General features: G+C 44.4%; 1 protein-coding gene across 7 annotated transcripts in view; it reads right to left on the bottom strand.

Annotated features, from left to right (window-relative positions):
* SRGAP3 (SLIT-ROBO Rho GTPase activating protein 3) overlaps positions 1-16849 on the bottom strand; it is a 264685-nt gene extending 247836 nt beyond the window's left edge. For all 7 annotated transcript variants that reach the window (XR_007130165.1, XR_007130161.1, XR_007130162.1 and 4 more), the window contains exon 1: positions 16065-16849. Coding sequence is in view for 4 of the 7 variants with exons in the window: in XM_047746053.1 (XP_047602009.1) it covers positions 16065-16131 (67 nt within the window). In the remaining 3 variants the exon portion in view is untranslated. The remainder of the gene's footprint in view (positions 1-16064) is intronic.
* Between the last annotated feature and the right edge of the window lie 4381 nt (positions 16850-21230).

Genomic DNA, 21230 nt, shown 5'->3' with positions numbered 1-21230 from the left:
AATAGCTCCGGAAATGGTGGTAGTGAGAAAAACTTGGCCAATATGGTTCAACTTTACAGATCAATATCAGAAATCACCTACAACATTTTCAACTACTTACATCCATTTGCTGTAGGTTCCCCCCAACAACTCTATACCATCCCCTCCTAACATTCAAAATTTTTGTCATTACAAGTTAAAAATCCATCTTCCTCACAGAATTATAAAGTCTATGATGGCAGGGGACATAGTAGGAACTCAATAAATATTTGGATTTTTTGTTTGTGTGCTTGTTTGTTTAAGATTTTATTTATTTCTTTGAAATAAATAGAAAGATCACAAGTAGGCAGGGACACAGGAGGAAGCAGGCTCCCTACCAAGCAGAGAGCCAGATGGGGGCCTCGATCCCAGGACCCCAAGACCGTGACCTGAGCCAAAGGCAGAGGCTTAACTCACTGAGTCACCCAGGCTCCTCTCAATAAATATTTGTTAAGCTAAATCAGAGTGAACTGGCCCACCACATTCTCAACATTTCTTTCCCACTATTCCCAATAGTAGGACAATTGCACATTTTTGGCAAAAAGCAGTGGGACCTCTGCCATTTTGGGCACAGTTTTGATGGTAGTATTATGCTGGGTGTGAGATCCAGCAAGGTCGAGTTACTCAGAGTGGGGCCTAAGCAGGGTCAGCCCAAGACTTAAGCCCTGTATTAGCTGAGGGTCAAGGGACAAATAAACTCCAAAGACCACAACCAGGCAAAAGGTCAGGAGCCCAAATGGCCAGGGTAGTGGGTCAAGGAGTTATCAGTTACCAGGGGTCAGAAGCCACAAAGTAACTATTGTTCTGCCTCAGTTTCCTCAAGAAGATATATCTTTGGGAGATCCAAAATACTGTCTGGAGAAGCCACTGCTTAAAAAAAAAAAAAAAGACACTGCAAAGTAAAAAGTAATGTAATAGCCAACCCTGCTTATAAATGCCTTACCAAGACCACAGCTGGAGAGCAGCCACATTGCTCAGCCCGCTCACATTCTTTAATACAACAAAGATCAGAGAAGCGACAGCCACTCTTTCGAGTCCCTGAAGGTGGCTCAGGTGTTTCATTGGTAAGAGTCCTCTCATGTCAACTCCCTCTCTCTTTCTCTTGTTCCTTTAAAAGCACCCTAAGCTGTGGAAGGTGCCCCTATAGAGCTGTCCATTCCCACTGTGCTCCGATCTCTTAGCAGGAGCTCTACCTACCTACAGGAATCCAGGCCTTTCTGTCTGACAAAGAGTCGGGAAACATACTAAAATAAACTATATTCCAAAATAGCCCCACCAACCATCAGAAGCAAGGGGAAAGCAGGTTACCACTGTTGGAAGCAGACTAGCAATCAGGAATCCCAAAAGTACTATAGGTGACCAGGGATGCTGGCAGAGAACAACAGGGAAAGGTAGACCGAAGGAAAGGTACCAACAGGGAAAGGCAACTGCTCTGAGGCTAAATTCTTTGTCCTAGACAACACTCTCCTTTTAATACCTCCTGCCAAAGGCAGGAACGGCTGCCTGGGTACCAACAGGGAAGTGAGACAATAGGGGACAGGGAAGAGGGGAAATTTTAGCTATAAACGGCTAGGACAGATGCGGGGGGCGAGTCTTGGTAAGTCAACTCAGTTCCCCTCCATTTTATACAAATCCAGTGGAACAGAAGTGGCAACACAAGCCAACCACCACAACAGAATGGTTTCCAACAAACCAATCCCCTGCTCTAGAGGGCCATCAAAATATGTGGAAGGTCATGATTATTGATTAATGTTCTTACTTGACAAAGTCTATGCATTTTTAGGACATACTCTACCCATTTTAAGCTCTAGGCCTATGATGATCTGCCTGTCAGCTTCATTTTTGTGACTTTTAACTAAAGATCTATCATCCCATTTTTTTATCTTATATATATATATATATATATGAATAAAACAGATTTGGTAGATAGAGATAAAAAGTCTGAAAGGCAATAATATATCAGAATATTTATAGTGGTGCTCAGGTAGTGGCTTCTAGATTCTTTTTTTTTTTCCTTTGTTATATTTTTCTATATTTTAGAAACTTTTAGAAACAAGCATGAATTATATCCATAATCAGAAAAAAAAGTAATAAAAAAAAGTAAGTCTCTCATCCTCTATCTCCAAGGTCAAAGATTCATAGGATCCAGTGGTTAAAAAGGAACTTCAGGGTGGGAGGTTGGGGGAACCAGGTGATGGGTATTAGAGAGGGCACAGATTGCATGGAGCACTGGGTGTGGTGCAAAAACAATGAATACTGTTACGCTGAAAAGAAATAAAAAATTTAAAAAAAAAAAAAAAGGAACTTCAAGCTCTTTTCCTTTCTAGTCTCATCTCCAACTCCTACTCCATTCCCTCTACTCTGGACTTCAGCCATATCAAACTTCTCACCATTTCCCAAGTACCCAGGCCCTTCCCTAACCCCTACACCTTTGCACATGGAATTCTCTGTTTATGATATACCTTTCACTGCCAGCTGAGCTTCTACTCATCCTTCAAAACCCTACTCAGAAGTCCTTTCTTTTTTTTTTTTTTTTTAGATTTTTTTTTATTTATTTATTTGACAGAGAGAAATCACAAGTAGGCAGAGAGGCAGGCAGAGAGAGAGGAGGAAGCAGGCTCCCTGCTGAGCAGAAAGCCCGATGCGGGGCTTGAACCCAGGACCCGGGATCATGACCTGAGCCGAAGGCAGCGGCTTAACCCACTGAGCCACCCAGGCGCCCCTCAGAAGTCCTTTCTTCTGTAAAAACTTCTCCAGCTCTCCCAGGCAAAGCTGTCACTTTCACTCTCAGTTCCCAAAGTGTGTGGTTCCAGCACTATCCCAGTACTTATTATACTTATTAGAATAAATTAATCTATTTTTGTAAGTATCTTTCCTAGAGAACTATGAGTCTATCAAGACAGGGATGGGGACTATATTTTACCCATTTTTGTGTCCCCATATCAGACACACACTAGGAACACAATTAATAGAAAATATTGGATATCCTTCAGTATCCCAGCAAGTGGCCACCTGGTCCCTCTACTTTGTTCCCTCTGATGAGTTAGACAGCCCTGCATAGATACAATTGTCTGTTCTTTGGAGTCTTCCTCTTTCTGAATTACCTTTCCTTCAGGGTTTGGGGAAAGCCTAGATCTACTTCATTATGTCCCTCTGAACTGTAATTCCCAGTACAATCCCACATACCCTGAAGCAGAACACCTATACATGCTTGTGCATAAGGTCCATCAAAGGGAAATATATGTGCATTCATTCATTCGTTCAACAAATATTTTGATCTATTATAGACCAAAGGCTGTTTCAAGTGTTAACAAAACACAAATGGGCAAGAGAAAAAAAGTCTTATTCTTAGAGACTTTCAATTCTGGTAAAGAGAAGAAATAAACAAAGAAGGGGAAATATCATATAGCCATAAGTGTTCTGCTGAGAAATCAAGTCAGCTAATCTACAGTTACTCATGGCTATTTAAGATTGGGTAGTCAGGAAGTGACAGGAGAGCTAAAAGCTGAACACCAAAAAGGAGCCAGCCATGTAACAATCCAGGGGGAAAGGATTCTAGAGAGAGGGAAAAGCTATGTGCAAAGGCCTGAAGTTGGTTATAAGCTTGGATTGTGGAGAGGTAAGGAGGCCAAAGTGGGCAGAACATGGCTTTGTAAGCCTAGCCAGGGGTTTGGATTCACTTTTTTTTTTTAAGATTTTATTTATCAGGGCGCCTAGGTGACTCAGTCAGTTAAGTGTCTGCCTTCGGCTTAGGACATGACCCCAGAATCCTGGGACTGAGTCCTGCATTAGGCTCCCTATTCACTGGGGAGCATGCTTCTCCCTCTCCCACTCCCACTGCTTGTGTTCACGCGCGTGCGCGCGCACACACACACACACACACACTCTGTCAAATAAATAAATAAGATCTTTTAAAAAAAAGATTTTATTTATTGAGGGGGGAGGGGCAAGAGGAGAGGGAAAGAGAGAATCTTAAGCAGACTCCATGCTGAGGGTGGGGCCAATGCAGGGGCCCAAACTGGGGGCCCAACATGGGGGGCCGATAAAGGGTTGGATCCCAGGACTCTGAGATCATGACCCAAATGGAAATCAAGAGTCAGACACTTAACCAACTGAGCCACCCCGGATTTGACTCTTACGCAATGAAATGCTAATGGAGGGTTTGGAACCAGGGAGTAACAGAGTTAAGATTTAAGTTCTAAGGATTACCGCTGGCTGCTGTGTAGAGAATGGGCTATGAGAATAAAAGAAGAAGCAGGGAGACCAGTCAAGTCAGTGGCTTTCAACTAGGGCCTCTTTTGCCTCCCGCCCCCAGGAACATCTGGCAATGTCTGGAGATAATTGTGGTTATCACAGCTTGGAAGAGAGAGGAGGGTACTTCAGGCATCTAGTGGGTAGAGGCCAGGGCTCTAACAAACCACCAAAAACTGATCCAACTCCATGTATGCCTGGGTGGCTCAGGAAGTTAAGCGTCTGCCTTTGGCTCAGGTCATGGTCTCAGGGTCCTGGGATTGAGTCCCGAATTGGGCTCCCTGCTCCGTGGGGAGCTTGCTTCTCCCTCTCCCTCTGCCTGCTGCTCTGCCTACTTGTGCTCTCTCTCTTTCTCTCTCTCCCTGTCAAATAAACAAATAAAATCTTAAAAAAAAAAAAAAAAAAAACTGGGCGCCTGGGTGGCTCAGTGGGTTAAAGCATCTGCCTTCGGCTCAGGTCATGATCTCAGGGCCTCAGGTCATGATATCAGGGTCCTGGGATCGAGGCCTGTATCGGCTCTCTGCTCAGCAGAGAGCCTGCTTCCTCCTCTCTCTCTGCCTGCCTCTCTGCCTACTTGTGATCTGTCTGTCAAATAAATAAATAAAATCTTAAAAGAAAAAAAAAGAAAACTGATCCAACTCCAAATATCAGTAGTGAGGAGGCTGAGAAACCTTGAGTTAGAAGGATGTTGCCATGGTCCCAGGAAGAGGTCACGGTGGTCTGGGCCAGCATGGTGCAGGCAGAAAAGAAAGGAAATCCACTACAATTAATACCTTGAAATATTGAAGGTTTTTCATCCATATTTCCTTAAGAGCTTCTGGACCAGATTCAGGCAAGGAGGGCTTTCTATGTTTGTTACCTCTGGGATAACACAGAGAAAGAGTCAATTCTTGGCTTTTGACTTTCAAAACCCTAGCCCGCAGAGAGAATAGAAAAAATGTGTGTTACGTACAATAACCTTGAGGGAACATCTGATGACAAAGAGCCGGGATACCACTCCTAATCTACACATGGATAAAGATTTCCAGAAGTCAGTAAAGCAAAGTGTACATAGATTTTATGGATCTATAGGAAAACAGCCTGCACGCTGCCTTACCCCAAACAAGCCCAGGGAAAGAGAGTAACAAGGGAACCCCCATATAGATTTGTAGAATCTGAGAACAGAGAGCAGCTGGGCTGCTTCACCAGCCAGAGAGCTCGAGGAAGGCACTGGAGGAGAAGCAAGGGCAGGCCGGAGACAAATGTCCAGAGTTCTTCATAATACAGCATGGTACGTGGGCACCAGGATGACTCCTGGTGCTTGCAAACAGCATGGAAGGACTGAAGAGAGGGACACAGGGAATCAAGAAGGACGGGTCACTGGCATGGACAGACCACTGAAGGCCCAAAAAGAAGGAGGCTATTTCCGTTTACAAAATAGATTGATGATAAACTACAACAGATGTCCCTTGGCACTGCCTTTGTCTCCTGGACCTTGGGGTACAGCACAGAAGGAGAGAGGAAAAACCCCAAACTGACTTATTATTTATTTCTGCCACCCCCAGCAGAAGACAGATGACAAATGGAAATCAAGCTATAGAAACATAAAGAAAAACACATTTCTCTTGCACCTGGATTTGCAGCTGAGCTCTGTTCACTGTGAGGTGCACGGGCTTTGGGCTTCCGTGCGTCCCTCTGCACCAGTGTCACCTGGCATCGACTACAATCCCAGGGGCAGTGCTGGGGTCCACTCAAGGCCCCGTGAATGCAGCCTGCAGCTGAGTGCAACCTCTTACTGTCACACACAGACCGACACACGCCATGCATATTGATCAGGGGCAAGCTGTCGCCAAATTACCATTTAAATCAATGGTTGAGCACTCTGTAATTGGAGATGTCAAAACCCACATTTTCTAAGTGACCTCAAAACACCACATCAATATCACTTAGCTGGGCTGGATACGCATTTCTTTTACCTCTTCCCCTCTTCAAACTGCCCTCTGAGAAAAGTATAAAAATTAGGGAACTGGTGGCAAAAGGCAGAAAAGAGAAAGAATCAGGATAATCCACAACTTGTGTGGTCTCATACTTTCCAGAATTTAATCTCAGGAATAGAGTCAGGAATAGGTTGTTATTGTTGTTGTTGTTTCAGATTTATGTACTTGAGAGAGTGAGAGAGCACGAGCAAGGCAGGGTGGGGTGGAGGGGGGAGAGGGAGAGGGAGAAGCAGACTCCATGCTGAGTAGGGAGCCTGGACACAGGGCTTGGTCCCTGAGCCAAAGGCAGACACTTAACCAACTGAGCCACCCAGGCACCCCTCAGGAATAGAGTTGTGTGAGATATTCCACGAAAAATGTCTACAAGATTGAATAAGTTTGAGAAAAGTCCAGGGCCCCTTCTTGGCGCTTTATACTTAACACATTAAAGGTTCCCAGAAGTCCTGTAGGAAACAAACCTATTTAACTCAGTTTGTGTTAGAACTTCCAAACCCATTTGACCCCAATTTTTTTCCACTTAAAAGCCTCTTTACATCCAGTTTCATGGAATACTTCTTAGGGAACACTGCTCCAAACATAAATTGGCCTAACGATTAGACAAATTAAGAGAAAAGAGCCAAAATCCCCCTCCTGGCCAGCTAAGATATTTTATAAACACCAACGAACCATCAGGAATGAATCATTTACAAGTGAAATCAAGCCTAGAACACCATTTGCTGGGTCCTGTATTAGGCCAGAGGTTCTGAAACTCAGCATCTTAAAGAAGTCAACCCCCATCCCTTCCAGGAAAGGAACAATTTCTGATCCAGCTTAACCTCCCCACCCTCCCATCCTTACCCTATGATATCCTTGCCTCATCCTGTTCTCCAAGGTACCACTCAGCTCTGCCTCCCAGGCAATCACCCCCACCTGGGCTTGCACCATCTACCAGAGCAATTCAAACCCATACATTTATGGATCACCAACTAGAGGCCCGGCACAAGCCTACAGCAATGGGCCTAGCGGAGAGAGCTTTCCGCCTCCTGGAACTATGGTCTACAAGTGTCTGCAAGCCAGAACACTTCTCTGAACGTTGGTTTCCACATCTTGGCTCTGGAGGCAGGGAGAAGTGGGAGACCTGGACTAGAAGACCACTCGGATTTCCGGTTCTGTATTTCCAGGTTGACAGAGGCAGACAGAGCAGCCTCAGTCAAATCTACAGGAGTATCTCCAGTGGACACTTTGCCAAAAATGACTCCGTGAGGGGGTGGGAGGTGTGACGGGATCTGACACAACTAGGTGGCATCCAGCGAGCACTAGGAAAAGCTAGACAACACGGGGAGCTGAAATTTCAGGAAGGATAGGAAGTCAAAGATTAAGATCCATCCCAGACTGCCCCCCAGTAGAGGACCCCTGAGTTTCAGAGTCACACTGCATTGGCATGCTTCTTGCCTCCCTGTACAAATGGAAGTCAGGAAGGCTCCATTTAAACCCTAGCTCTGCCCCTATTTGCCATGCAATCTGATCTAACTTATTTCTCTGAACCTTAGAACTTTTAATCTATAAAACAGAATAATAATGAGAACCTCAGAGAATTATTGAGATCACAAAATGTGATAGTGTTATATATGACTGAGACTTGGAGCTAAATAAAACTTAATGACCTCCTACTGCTAAATAAAGTTATATAGCCTGAAGCATGGCTTGCAATGGTCACTGATGAATGAGTAAGTGAAGGAATGAATGAGTAAGAGAGGAAAGGAAAGGCTGTTTCTAACAAACTCTTGTGGTAAAAACTCCAAAAACAGCCAATACAGACCCCCAGATTCACTGATTTCCCCAAACTGGAAAGAGCCTGGAATGCACACTCCACCATGACTGTGGCAAACATCGCCTCATCATACATCACCTTGGCTTTCAACACATCAGCCTTCACCAAATCTCCACTACCAGGAACAAACAAGGAACTTCAGCAAACTATGGAGAGTATTTTCTTTCTCAATAATATCCCTATTTTCGGGGCACCTGGGTGGCTCAGTGGGTTGAGCGTCTACCTTCGGTTCAGGTCATGATCCCGGGGTTCTGGGATTGAGCCCCACATTGGGCTCTCTGCTCAGTGGAGAGCCTGCTTCTCTCTCTCTCTCTGCCTCCCTCTCTGCCTACTTGTGATCTATCAAATAAATAAATACATAAATAAATAAAGCTTTAAAAAAAATAATACCCCTATTTTCAATGGAACAGAAAATATGGGTCCTTTCATAGGTTGAGTATTAGTGTCTCCCCCTCCAAATTCATATGTTGAACCCCTAACCTCAGTGTGATCGTATTTGGAGGTAGATGAGGCTTTGGGGAGATAATTAGGTTTAGCTGAAGGTCATGACAGTGGGGCCCTCATGATGGAATTGGTGCCCTTATATGAAGAAGACAGACAGCTCTCTCTCTCTCCACACACTGAGCAAAGGCCATATGAGCATAGAGAGAGAGGGCAGCCATCTACAACACCAGGAACCAAATCTGTTGGTACCTTGATCTTGGACTTTCAGCCTCCAAAAACGTGAGAAACAAACGTCTATTGTTTAAGTCACCCGTTCATGGTATTTTTGCTATGGCAGCCTAAGACACGTGTAAAAGAAAATAACTATGCTAGCTAAAAGTTGTAAGAGTAAAACTTCTTATTAGTAACTTACCAGCCATTCTCTCAACCTATCTTATGGCAACCACAGTGGGGAAACAAAATGACCACGAGCATTTCTGGCCTCAACAGTTCATGGCCAAAGGATTAATCACAAGATTGTAGTAAAGGATAATAAGGCTCAGAATATGGGGGGCAGATGTGAGGGAACCACTAATTCTGCCTAGGAGAGTTATTAGGAAGACATCACAGAAGAGGGTATCATTTGGGCAGGCACTGAAGGACAGTCAGGAGTTGGCCAAAGAAAGCATGAGAAGAGGGGGATATCTTAAGCAGAACGAAGGCACAAATGGGGAAAGATCTGGAGGTAGGAAGGGGTATGGAAGGTTCAGAGATAACGGATTGGTTTCATGTGGTTATAAGAGCACAGGTTTATTATAGAGAAGACAACTGAAGATAAAACAGAAGATAAAACTGGCTGAGGCTCCATCACCAAGACTTTTTATGGACTTCAACTTATAGGCCAGAATTTGCAAACTGGTGGTCGGTGGGCTGAAAAATGTCCCGCTGACGGGTTTGTTCAGGCAGCATAGTGTTTCTCAAAAATCTGAGCTACATTTAAAAATCAGGAGCTTTTCATCATGGCCTTGGATTTGGCAAAAGAGTCCTAGATATTACATGAGAAGCATGAGAATAAATAGATAATCTAAACTTCATAAAAATTAAATACTTCTGTGCTTCAAAGGGCCCCATCAAAAAAGGGAAAGGATAACCCACCGAATGGGGGAAATATTTGTAAATCATATATCTGCTAAGGGACTTATATCCAGAATAAAGAACTCTTAGAGCTCAAAAAAAGAACCCTGGTGCACTATTGGTGGGAATGTAAATTGGTGCAGCCACTGTGGAACACAGTATGTTGGTTCCTCAAAGAATTAAAATAGAAATACACTATGATCCAGTAATTCCACAGCTGGGTGTTTACCCAAAAAAAAAAAAAAAAAACAAAAACAGAAATCTGAAAAGATATATGCACCCTTATGTGTACTGCAGCATTATTTACAATAGCCAAGATACAGAAGCAACCTAAATGTCCATGGATAGATAGAGGAATGGATAAAGAAGATATGGCATATCCATCAAAAAGAATGAGGTCTTGCTATTTGTAGCAACATGGATAGACCTACAGGGTGTTATGCTAGGTGAAGTAAGTCAGACAGAGAAAGACAAATACCATGTGATCCAACTTACATGTGGAATCTAAAAAACAAAACAAATGAATAAACAAACAAAAAGCAGAAATAGACCTATAAGTACAGAGAACACACTGACAGTTGTAAGAGGGAGGGGTTGGGGGAAGGGTAAAATGGGTGCAAGAAAGTAGGAGGTACAGGCTTCCAGTTATGGAATGAATAAGTCACAGAGATGAAAAGCACAGCATAGGGAATACAGTCAGCGGTATTGTAATAGTGTTGTATGGTGACAGATGGTGGGCTACACTTGTGAGCTTCACATAGCCTAACATATAGAGTTGTGGGATCTCAACATTGTACACCCGAAACTAATGGAACATTGTATGCCAACTATCCCCGGCTTATTTTTTTTAAGATTTTATTTATTGATTTATTGAGAGAGAGAAAGCACAGGAGCAGGGAGAGGGGTGAAGGGAGAGGGAGAGAAAGAATCTGAAGCAGGCTCCACGCTGAGCACCAAGCCCCACGCAGGGCTTGATCTCACAACCCTAAGATCGTGACCTAAGCCGAAATCAAGTGTTAGACACTTAACTGACTGAGCCACCCAGGAGCCCCTTACCCTTTAATTTAAAAAGAACGCTTATAGCTCAAAAGAAAAAAAGACTACCCAATTTTTTAATGTTTATAATTTAAATTTTTTTTTAATTTAGAAATTAAAAATAAAAATCAGGACATTTTGTTTTAAAATCCAGATGCCCTTGAAACATGGAAATTTCGAACCGGCACTCCGGGCTCACACTCTGCCTGGCAGTGAAGACTAGAGTTGAGACTCCTGTAGGTGAGCTCACTAGTCAGCCACAGTCCCTAATGCTCCCCAGTGTCTCCCCAACCCAGCATCCTTTCCTCATTGGAGCCTGTTGACAGTAGTGTGGGTTCGTAAGGAGCTCCTCCACTCAGTCAATGGCATAATCTCTTTCAGACTAAACTCACTCTGGTGCTCAGCTGGAAGCTTTTGTATTCTGAGTTTGGTTTTTGTTTTGTTTTGTTTTGTTTTAATTTCCTTCACTGATTTCATCACCATATTTCAAGAAAAATCTTAGAAAGCCCAAAATATATCATATACTCTGTATCTCTCACAACACCCAGCAGGAGACTAAGAACAAAGTAGATAATCAATGTCTACTGAATGAATATATAAATGAATGAGTAAATAAATACTTCTCTGAGATCTTCTTCAAAATCTGCTCTTGTTCCCTCAAATTCTAGACTTTTGCTCTTAAGAAGATGGCCTAAAATGACTATGGATGTATAATAAAAAACAAAACACTAAAGTCAATCACTGTGTTTCTACTTCAATTTTCTATTAGGTTGAAATGGAAATGAGAACTCTGAATAAAAGCAGAACAGATCATCATGTCTGACAGCAAGATGAATTAGAGCCCAGGATGCTGAGAACTCTGGCAAATGAGATTATCAAACACTATCACTGATCTTTGAGGGAATTGTGAAAAATAGGATAGATGCCAAAACTCTGGAGATGGGCAAATGTTATTCCAGTTTTGAAAAGGGGAAAAAAGTTACAGCTTGCCATTTCCAGGCTAGAGAATGTGATGTTACTCTCAAGCAAAATTCTTAAATAGACTCATAAAGAGATACTTGCAAGCACCTCAGACAGGAAGTTGAGTCCATCTGGAGCCAGCAGAGGGTCACCAAGAACAAATCCTATTAAATTCATTTTAATTTCTTTTCTCTGACAAAACTCCTAGCCTAGTGGATTAGAAAAATATAGCAAATATAAAAGATAGGGTACAATGAGGAGATGGGCAGTGAAAGGGCTAATTCAGCCTTCGGGTTATATAATAGAAGCATTATATGCAGCATAAAGGAGGTGATAGTTGTTTCCTTTCTCTGACCACATCCAGAGACCTTCATCTAGAACTTGTTGCCACTCTTGAGGAAGGTTTTTGATAGTATGATCTTTTGAAGGTCCATTTGGCAAAACATCTTTTTTTTAAGATTTTATTTTTAAGTAATCTTCACACCCAATGTGGGGCTTGAACTCATAACCCCAAGATCAAGAGTCACAAAACTTTTTAAACTTTTTAAAGTAATCCCTACACTGACGTGGGGCTCGAACTTAAGACCCTCGAGATCGAGAGTCACATGCTCTACCAATGGAGTCAGCCAGGTGTACCTTGGCAAAACATCTTTAATAGCATAAAGCTCTCATATAGCTTTCTGGCATCTGATGAGAAATTGAAAGATCTAGTTAGGGGTGCCTGGGTGGCTCAGTGGGTTAAAGCCTCTGCTTTCGGCTCAGGTCATGATCTCAGGGTCCTGGGATCGAGTCCCGCATCGGGCTCTCTGCTCAGCAGGGGAGCCTGCTTCCTCCTCTCTCTCTGCCTGCCGCTCTGCCTACTTGTGATCTCTCTCTGTCAAATAAATAAATACAATCTTTAAAAAAAAAAAAAGGAAAGATCTAGTTAGGCCTACATTCCTAAATGGCAACAAAAGGCTGAACCCAAGTGGTGACTCTCCGTTTGGACAGGACACATTCTCTCAAGCCTACCATAATCACCACCACCCTTTCTTCTATTGCCCTCAATGAGGTGGTGGACCAACTACGACAAATCATCTTACTTGGCTAACTTCACTCATTTATTCTACCTGCCAAGCACTCAAAGGCACTAGAGTCTGCACGCAAATATACAGTAAATCCAAAGGAGAGAGAAGTTGATTAAGCAGCAGATAAGCACTTTACAAGACCAAATGAAGATGCTCATAGTCCAGGAGCTATGATCAGAGTCTCTAAACATCCAACAGGCAGTCATAGGGAAGAAGCATCTGTCCTGTTCTGTGGAGTCCCAAGGGGAAGATAATACAGAAGCAATAGGTGGACATAAACAACACAACAGCCAGAGCTATCCATAGGTAGAATATGTGGACTTGGGAGGTGAAGAGTTCCCTATCACTGGAAATGTACAAGCACCTGGTATACTACTGTGTTGCAAATATATAATCAAAGGGATTCAAGGATTTGATGAAGCAAGAGAAGGCATGGGTCTGAAATTTTTTATAGTAGGGGAAAAAAACAGTTTTAAAACATTCTCCTGGGCCGCCTGGGTGGCTCAGTGGGTTAAGCCTCTGCCTTCGGCTCAGGTCATGATCTCAGGGTCCTGGGATTGAGCCCCGCATCGGGCTCTCTGCACAGCGGGGAGCCTGCTTCCTCCTCTCTCTCTGCCTGCCTCTCTGCCTACTTGTGATCTGTCTGTCAAATAAATAAATAAAATCTTAAAAAAAAAAAAAAATAAAATAAAATAGAACATTCTCCTTAGGTCAATAAATTCTTCAAAAAGAGATAAAAGAGAGTAAGTCAACAAAGAATTCAGTATCATTTTTAAAAACCAAAAATTCCCCTCACTCAATTCACAGGACAAAATTTACCTAAGTAAGTGAAGTATCTGCACCAAACTGGCCAAATGAAACCCAGGGAGAAAGGAAATTGGCATCAGGCGTTATTTTTGGTGATTGGTCAAACATTCTTCAGAGGCAAGCAACAAAGGCAAGGGATAAAAGTAAGAGGGTAAACAATGGAACACGGATCAAAAGGCAGCCAGTCCCCACCACAAAACCGCCATCTGCTACTGACATCAATCCTTTAGGGGGCAGCTTCAGGCAAACAATGTACTGGGAAAGATGACGGGCCGCCTTCGCATTTCCAGCCTTGTGACCTTGGGCAAGTCATTCGACACGACAAGGCCTCAGTTCCCTTCTCCCTAAAACTGAGCTCATATGAATCCTTTCCGTACACTGTGTAGGCCAAGAGTAGTGATGTTTGGGAGTGAGCCAGAGAAACTGTAGAGCCCTGTATGTACATCAGTAATTATGACGACAATGAACAGAATTTTGAGAGAAAAGGTTCCAGATGGTTTCAGAGACTGCAACATCCTGACCTAAGTTGTGTGGGTGTCAATTCCGAAGGACCGAAATTCAACTCCTTTAACCAGAACGTAGAGACCTTTAGAGTCTGGAAGAGACAAGATCATCTAGACAAATTTCCTGCTGAAATGCATTACCTTAGACTTGCTAAGCAGCTGTTAAAATAACGGTGAACAGTAAAACGTAAAAGAATCAGCCAGAGCAAGAAACGCTTAATTGATCCTCAAGCAAAGTTCACGGGCCCAGTGGTAGCAATCCAAAAATGAGACAAGCGTGCTCCTTACCATGGCAATGCTAATAAAAACCCCAAACTGTCCAAAACTCAACATCCCCTTCTCTACTGTGGCATTCTTCTTGGGAACCGCAGTTAAAAAGAACAATAATAATCAGCTACCTTCATCTTATAAAATACGAACTCCCTAAAAAGTGTGTAGGCAAAGACCGAACCTGGGCTTTTGTACTGGAGCAGTCGCGTGAATTCAAATCTCTGACCAATAAAGGGCTTGATTCTAAATTCTCAGCAAGGCTGAAACATTGTAAGTCACTGTTTTCCACACTGAACTGAAAGCTGGAGAAGGGTTTTCTGTTTATTTCTGCCCTGGGGTCTACCCAGAGGTGATTAGCATGCCGGGTCTGACCAGAACTAAAAGGCACAAGACTGTTGGCCAGACTGGAGGGGAAAAAACAACAACAACAACAACAACAACAACAACAAAGCCCTCCCCTGGTGGCTGCTCCCCTCCCAAAGGTTCCCAAGCATCTGAAGCGTGTGCAGCAGCTGTGGATGCCGGCCTCCCGCCGCTCCTGGAGAGGCAGCCTGCCTTCCTGGGTCACCGAGTCAGGAGCTGCGGCAGCACCCAAAGCAGGTGTGGCAGCCTCACGTCACCTGGGCCCCAAATAACCAACTTGCTCTAACAGTCCACCCAGAGCCTTAAGGGCAGGCATCAGTATCCCCTGAAGATGTATTTTGTCTTCAGTCTTTCCGCAGAAGACCACAACACAGCCTGTGTCGCAGCAAGGAGATCCAGGACCAGAAAGAAACCAGACGCTAAGAGGCACAGGCCCAGGCTTCCCTCAGGGTACCTCCTCAGAGAAAGGGTGAGCACGGTGCTTTTAGGTTTTCCTTGCCAGAGCTGAGCCTAAAACTCACGAAGGTGGGAGAACCCCAGTAGGGCGTGAATGAGGATTCCGCCTGCATTTGCCTATGCCATTGTGTCCGGTGTCCTATTTCGCCTTGCGAGGGAGGATTTAGGGAGCAGCTTCTGAGGAGTGTGCCCCCCGTGCAGCAAAGCTGGAACAAGCAGCCAGAGGTCATCTCACCCTGCTGGCTAGCTTCCTCGGGCACTACGGCAGCCAGGCAGCTCCCAGCCGCCGAAACGGCACACTGAGCTGTTGGCTTTGAATGAAGCCTGATGACCCTACACGCTAGCAAGCGGCCGGACGGTGACTGGGGCTGCACACTGTGAGAGAATACATTTTCTGCACCGAGCTCCCTCTTTATGCCTAAATGCCTGCATTAGTCCAGATCAATATGCCCTGTAACAGTTCATCCATGGCAACCTAGGCCAGCCAAGAGACACTGACAAAGAACTGCAGCCCTGGGATGCTGCTTCCCTGTGCATATGCATGTGAATTCCAGCCCAGAGAAAGGGGCAAAGGAAAGCAACAACAAAAACCAAAAAGAAGAAAGAAAAATAAAAGCAGATCGTAAAAAGATCATAGGAAGGGGCTTTCAGCATGGGAGAGGGGAGGAGGTGGTGACTGTCAAAATGGCCTTAGAGTGACATGTCACAGCCAAGATGATGGAGTATCTCCTAAAGCCGGGCGTAGGATCCTCCTCACACACCTGCAATGCAGTGATTGCTGCCCATTCTACAATCCATACTCCCAGCTCCGGCGCTCTCTGCCGTTGAAACCAGTCTGGACTTGTGCGGCTGCCACTGTTCCTACTCACAATAAGATTATTGATGCATAACAACATTTCGTGATGGCAGGGAGGAAAAAGGGTAAAAGAAAGCCAAAGCAAGAGAAAAAGGAAAGGGGACGGGAAGCATGACTCCCCAGCCCGTGTCTCACCTTTTATTTGGGCTTCATATTCGGCAATGATCTCTTTGTCTTTCTTGAACTTAGTTTGAGATGACATCTTCCAAAGTGGCCAAAGGCACTGACAAGCTGTTTGATTTATTTCTCTTTTTCTTCCCGAGTCCTCTCTCAAGCCCTGGTAATCACACGGCTCTGGTCGATTTCACAGGTTTAGGGACTAATCTCCTTTACTCCGCTGCAGAGCCAAGGGGAAAAAAAAAAAATCCCTCTCGATCCTGGAGGAAAATTCTCTTTACTCGCCGAAAAAAAAATGTCTCTAGTAGCTTGGTCTGGTCAGCTCTTCTTGCAAAAGAAGAACTACCACCCTAGGAGCTCAGTAACCTGCCCCAGATTTTCAAGATTTTTCTTCCACAGAAATAAAAACCAAGAGCGATCACACACACATGCACACAAACACACTCACGCGTGCACTCTCGCACTCATCCGGACACACACACACACAGCCGTGATGCACACACACATACACACGCGTTCACTCACTCACACCCGCTCACCCACCCACCCCCACACACACACATCCACGAGAGGCGCGGCGCCTCCTTGGTAGTGCAGTCGGTCCCCGGCTGGCTTTCAAAAGCTCTGCTAAGGAGATGGTCAGGTTGCCAAAGAGCCGGTCATCTCGCATCCTCCCTCCCTTCGGCGCCTCTGGTCTGATGTACAGTGAGGATCAAAGCCAGGAGAGCCGAGATGGAAGTTCTCCTGCTGCAAGGCTTAAGCTTCGGGTAAACCGGAGCTGGACTGTTCGCCCTGCAGGGCTGGCTGAGCACTCCCCCACCCACCTCGTCACCAAGCTCCACCTCCCGGATTTTATAACAACTGACACATTGTAGCCTACAGGAGAGCAGAACTCACTGCAAGCAAAAAGGGGAAGAAATGCTCACAATAGGGAAGGCAGCAGGAAAAAGAATCGGGTGGAAGAGGCCTGAGAGGCCCCTGCAAACTCCATTAGCAGTCGGGTTAGGAATTTTTCTTCCAAAAACTCCAAAAGGTTCACCTTTTCTTTGCACCTTGCAATTTAATTTAATTTCTCAAAGCAACAGCTATGTGACAGTTTGTTACTCTGTAGGGATGGTCTCCAGAGGAGAGAGGCTGACCCACGTAGGCAAGCTCATTAATATTTGTTGAGCAATTGCGGGCTGGCAGGGACAATGCCAGGCATTTCAGACTCGCAGTTTTGCAAAGCTGTTGAGAGCAGGCATGCTGGAAACACCCAGCTGCCTCAGTGTCTCTTGGAGCTTGTGGCAAATCAATAACTCATTGAGCCTCAGTTTCCTCACCAGTAAAACGGGCTATCTTTAAGGGCTTTTTAATTCATTCTTTCAACAAATATTTATTGAAAGCTTACTATAGATCAGGCATGGTTCTGGATACAGGGATGCAGCAATGATCAAAATAAACACACACAGAGGGAAGGAAGGAACAAGGGAGGGAGGGAGGGAGGGAGGAAGGTAGATCCCTGTCCTCCTGGAGCTCCAGGGTCTCCACGTTACGCAACTCTGGGAAATCCCCACCAGTCACATTCATGTTCTCGGTAAAGGTGGAACTCAGAATGCACAGTGAATGGTGCCTCCTGGAATCATGCAAGGAAAGAGGCCCTGGAAGAGGAAGATGAAAAATAAACAAAATGAGTAAATGATAAAATATGGTTGAAGAAGGTAAGTGCTATGGGGAAGAAAATACTGCTGGGTAAGGGATTTCAAGAATGAGGGAGCTCGTGGGAGGATCAAAAAAGAATGTAAAGGGCACCTGGGTGGCTCAGTGGGTTAAGCCGCTGCCTTCGGCTCAGGTCATGATCTCAGGGTCCTGGGATCGAGTCCCACGTCGGGCTCTCTGCTCAGCAGGGAGCCTGCTTCCCTTCCTCTCTCTCTGCCTGCCTCTCTGCCTTCTTGTGATCTCTCTCTGTCAAATAAATAAATAAAATCTTTTAAAAAAAAAAAAGAATGTAAAGCTAAGCTTAGCATGGTGCCAGGCACATAGTAAGCACTCAATAAATGGTAGCAATTATTATTACCCCATGATATCCTCCCCCCAAAAACCCAACAACATAGCAGAAGCACCCCTCTTTCACAGATGAAGGAAGAGAGACACAGATATGGGAAGGGACTTACTCAAGGTCACCAGCATTCAAACATAGGCTATCTGACACCAGATTTTGACCATGCAAATGCTCAAGTATCCTGCCTTCTACTAAAGAGATTAAACCCATTTCACATGCACTTCGGTAGGGTAAGATTTGTTCTACAAAAAATGAAATCAAGCACGATAGGATTGCTGAGCATAGGAACTACCCATACTAAGGTTGTCATTGACATGTTTTATCCCCCCCAGTTTGGTATTTTCACAAATTTTTCAAAATAATCTCACATATGCCTATATCTGAGTATATAATAAATGATCAGATTCAGGTTCAGAAATGAATCCACAGCGATCCATTAAAGCCTCCCAGAGAGGGTGGCAGTTGTAATGGGTCTTCTCAGACAGGTATGGGGCCAGGGGCAAGGTAGGGTGTGGGAGGAGATGGGATATTCCTATGCAGCAAACAGTATGAGCTAAGCCTGCAGGCGGGAAGGCATAGGATCTGCTTGGAGAAAGCACATGGAGAAGTCCGGCCAGTGAATTTACAGGGCTTTTTACAGCTTTGCATCCCGAGATAGGAGGTCACAGAGTTGATAAGCACTGTCCCACAGCCAGTGCCATCACCCTCTTGCCTCACCTTGAGGGGGCATGTTCAGTCCCTCTGAGGTCTCCCTCTGGACCAGTTTATTTATTTTTTTAAGACTTTTATTTATTTATTTGACAGAAAGAGAGACAGTGAGAGAGGTAACACAAACAGGGGGAGTGGGAGAGGGAGAAGCAGGCTTCCCGCTGAGCAGGGAGCCCAATGCCAGGACCCTGGGATCATGACGTGAGCCGAAGGCAGACGCTTAATGACTGAGCCACCCAGGCACCCCCAGACCAGTTTAAAACAATGGAAGCCATACATTTTACCTGAGAAAGATGTGCCCAGAGATTAGCATCCCTGCCTCAAGCTTAGGAAAGAAAAAAAGTTAAGTATTGCATTCCTTGGGATATGACAGACTGGATTCCCTGCCTGGCTCTGCCATTATAGTTCTAAGAAATGGCACAAGTGACTTAACCTGCTTGACGTCAGAGGCGGGAACTATTAAGTGTCAGCTATTTTCATCATTACTAGAAGTTTGAATCCGCAAATATTTCTGGGAGACCGATGTGTAGGACACTGAGCCACAGAAGTGTCACAAAAGGCTCTAGAAAATGAAGTGAAGTATGGCATTGAGCTACATGCCGAGCAGCAAAAGAGCTGGATTTTGGTGTAAAACAGATGGTGATTAAAATTCCAGTTCCGCCACTTACCAGCTTGTGGGGGCCCCTAAGTCGCTTCTGTGTTTTCTCTGAGCCTCACTCCAGTTTCCTCATCTGTAAAATGGTGGTGATATTACTCATAGCACAGAGTCCAAGGTGATCATGAGCTTAAAGTGCCCGGCACCTAGCAGAGGTCCTGCAGGTGTTGCTTCTTTTTTAGGGCCCAACCACGTTGGGCCTAGGATCAGAGTTGGGGCTCCAGAGATCCCTGGATCAAGAGCAGAGAGAGAAGAAATATGACAAGGGTTATGTCTCCTGCAAATAAATCGCCACACACAGCGAACCCACATCACCCAGAATCTTCCTTCCCCAGGAAGAGGTGGTATGACCTAGGCAGGCCCCCTGGTATGATGCCCTTGACTTTTTCCTTCTGTTCCTCCCCAAGGCTCACCGGCCTCCCCACTGCCCTTCTGCAACACTCCTCCACATGGCACTTCTTCCCTGTTATATGAGAACCAGCTGCCACTCCTGATGATTACCCTTCACAAGGTAGTAACAGAAATCAGATTCCTCCAAAAGTAAGGGTGGTATGTGACAAGGCAAGGGGTTCTACTATGTCGTTTGATCTGTGCCACCCCCAAGGATGGGAATACCCCCCAGAAGGTTATATTCCATTTACCTCAGGCTCATTTCCTAAATTATTTTAGCTCTTCCTGAATTATCCTAATAGCTAGTATTTATCAAGCCCTCATTCCATCTAGGCACTGGGCCAAGTACATTATATAGATTTTATCATTGACTTCTTGCTATGACCCAATGGGTCAAGTTCTGTAATCATCCTTGTTTTATAGACAGGGAAACAGAGGCACAGAGCAATGAAGCAATTTCCAAGGTCACAAAACTAGCTACTAACGGAATCATATTCAAACCAGGTCTGACCAATATGGTAGCCCAGGGACTTAACCAGTACACAGTTCTATACCAGAACAATCATCGTAGTGACAATCATTGTGAAATATTGACTTTTTTTCTCAAGCAATACAGTGTTCAATCTAAAGTTTGCCATTTAAAAAAAAAAAGAATTTAGGCTTAAAACCATAATGAAAACATGTCAAAATGGCCATTGATGAAGCTCAAATCACAATTATGGCTGATTAACTCAAAACTCACTAAACTGGTTTCTTTTCCTGGTAGTGGGGGAAAAAGAGTCTACTTGGAGGAAGAATGACCAGAAAAGTTTTGGGTTTAAGGCAATGTTTGTGGGGGGTTTTTTAGCCAAATATGAAACCCTCCCAAGGTGACTACTAAGAGTTGGTATCTTCTGTGACATTCTCCAGTGCTACCAACTACTGCATCCTTGGCTGAATAATTCTGCCTTTCAGTCTCTGCTCTGCAAAATGAAAGTGACCACAGAGCTCAGCTAGCTACTGCCAGAACTGCATACAATTAATAGTGGCAATGACAACATGCCACGTGTGTATGTGCTGGTCCATATTTTATAAAGCCCTTTCATATTGCTTATCTTATTTGGGCCTCACAACAACCCCAAGGGGAGAGTACAAGTGGCCTGTTTTTAATCCCTGTTTGAGGAAATGAGTGTATAAGTGACAGCTCTGATGGGAGAATTATTTTATAACCTCAAGTATAAGGATGGCTTTCCTGTGTCACAAAACCTATAAGCTGTAAAAGCGGACAGCCGATTGCATAGTAATTTTTTCAAGATCCTGCCTGGTCAAAAGCACCATAAAACAAAGTGAAAGACAAACTGCAAACTGAAGAACAATATTTGCAACACCTATTATAGGCCAAGGACTAATT

Source organism: Lutra lutra, chromosome 1, assembly GCF_902655055.1.
Source record: "Lutra lutra chromosome 1, mLutLut1.2, whole genome shotgun sequence".
In the NCBI taxonomy this organism is placed as follows: Eukaryota; Metazoa; Chordata; class Mammalia; order Carnivora; family Mustelidae; genus Lutra; species Lutra lutra.
Note: the sequence above shows the minus strand (reverse complement) of the source record. Positions and strands in the feature narration are given on the sequence as shown.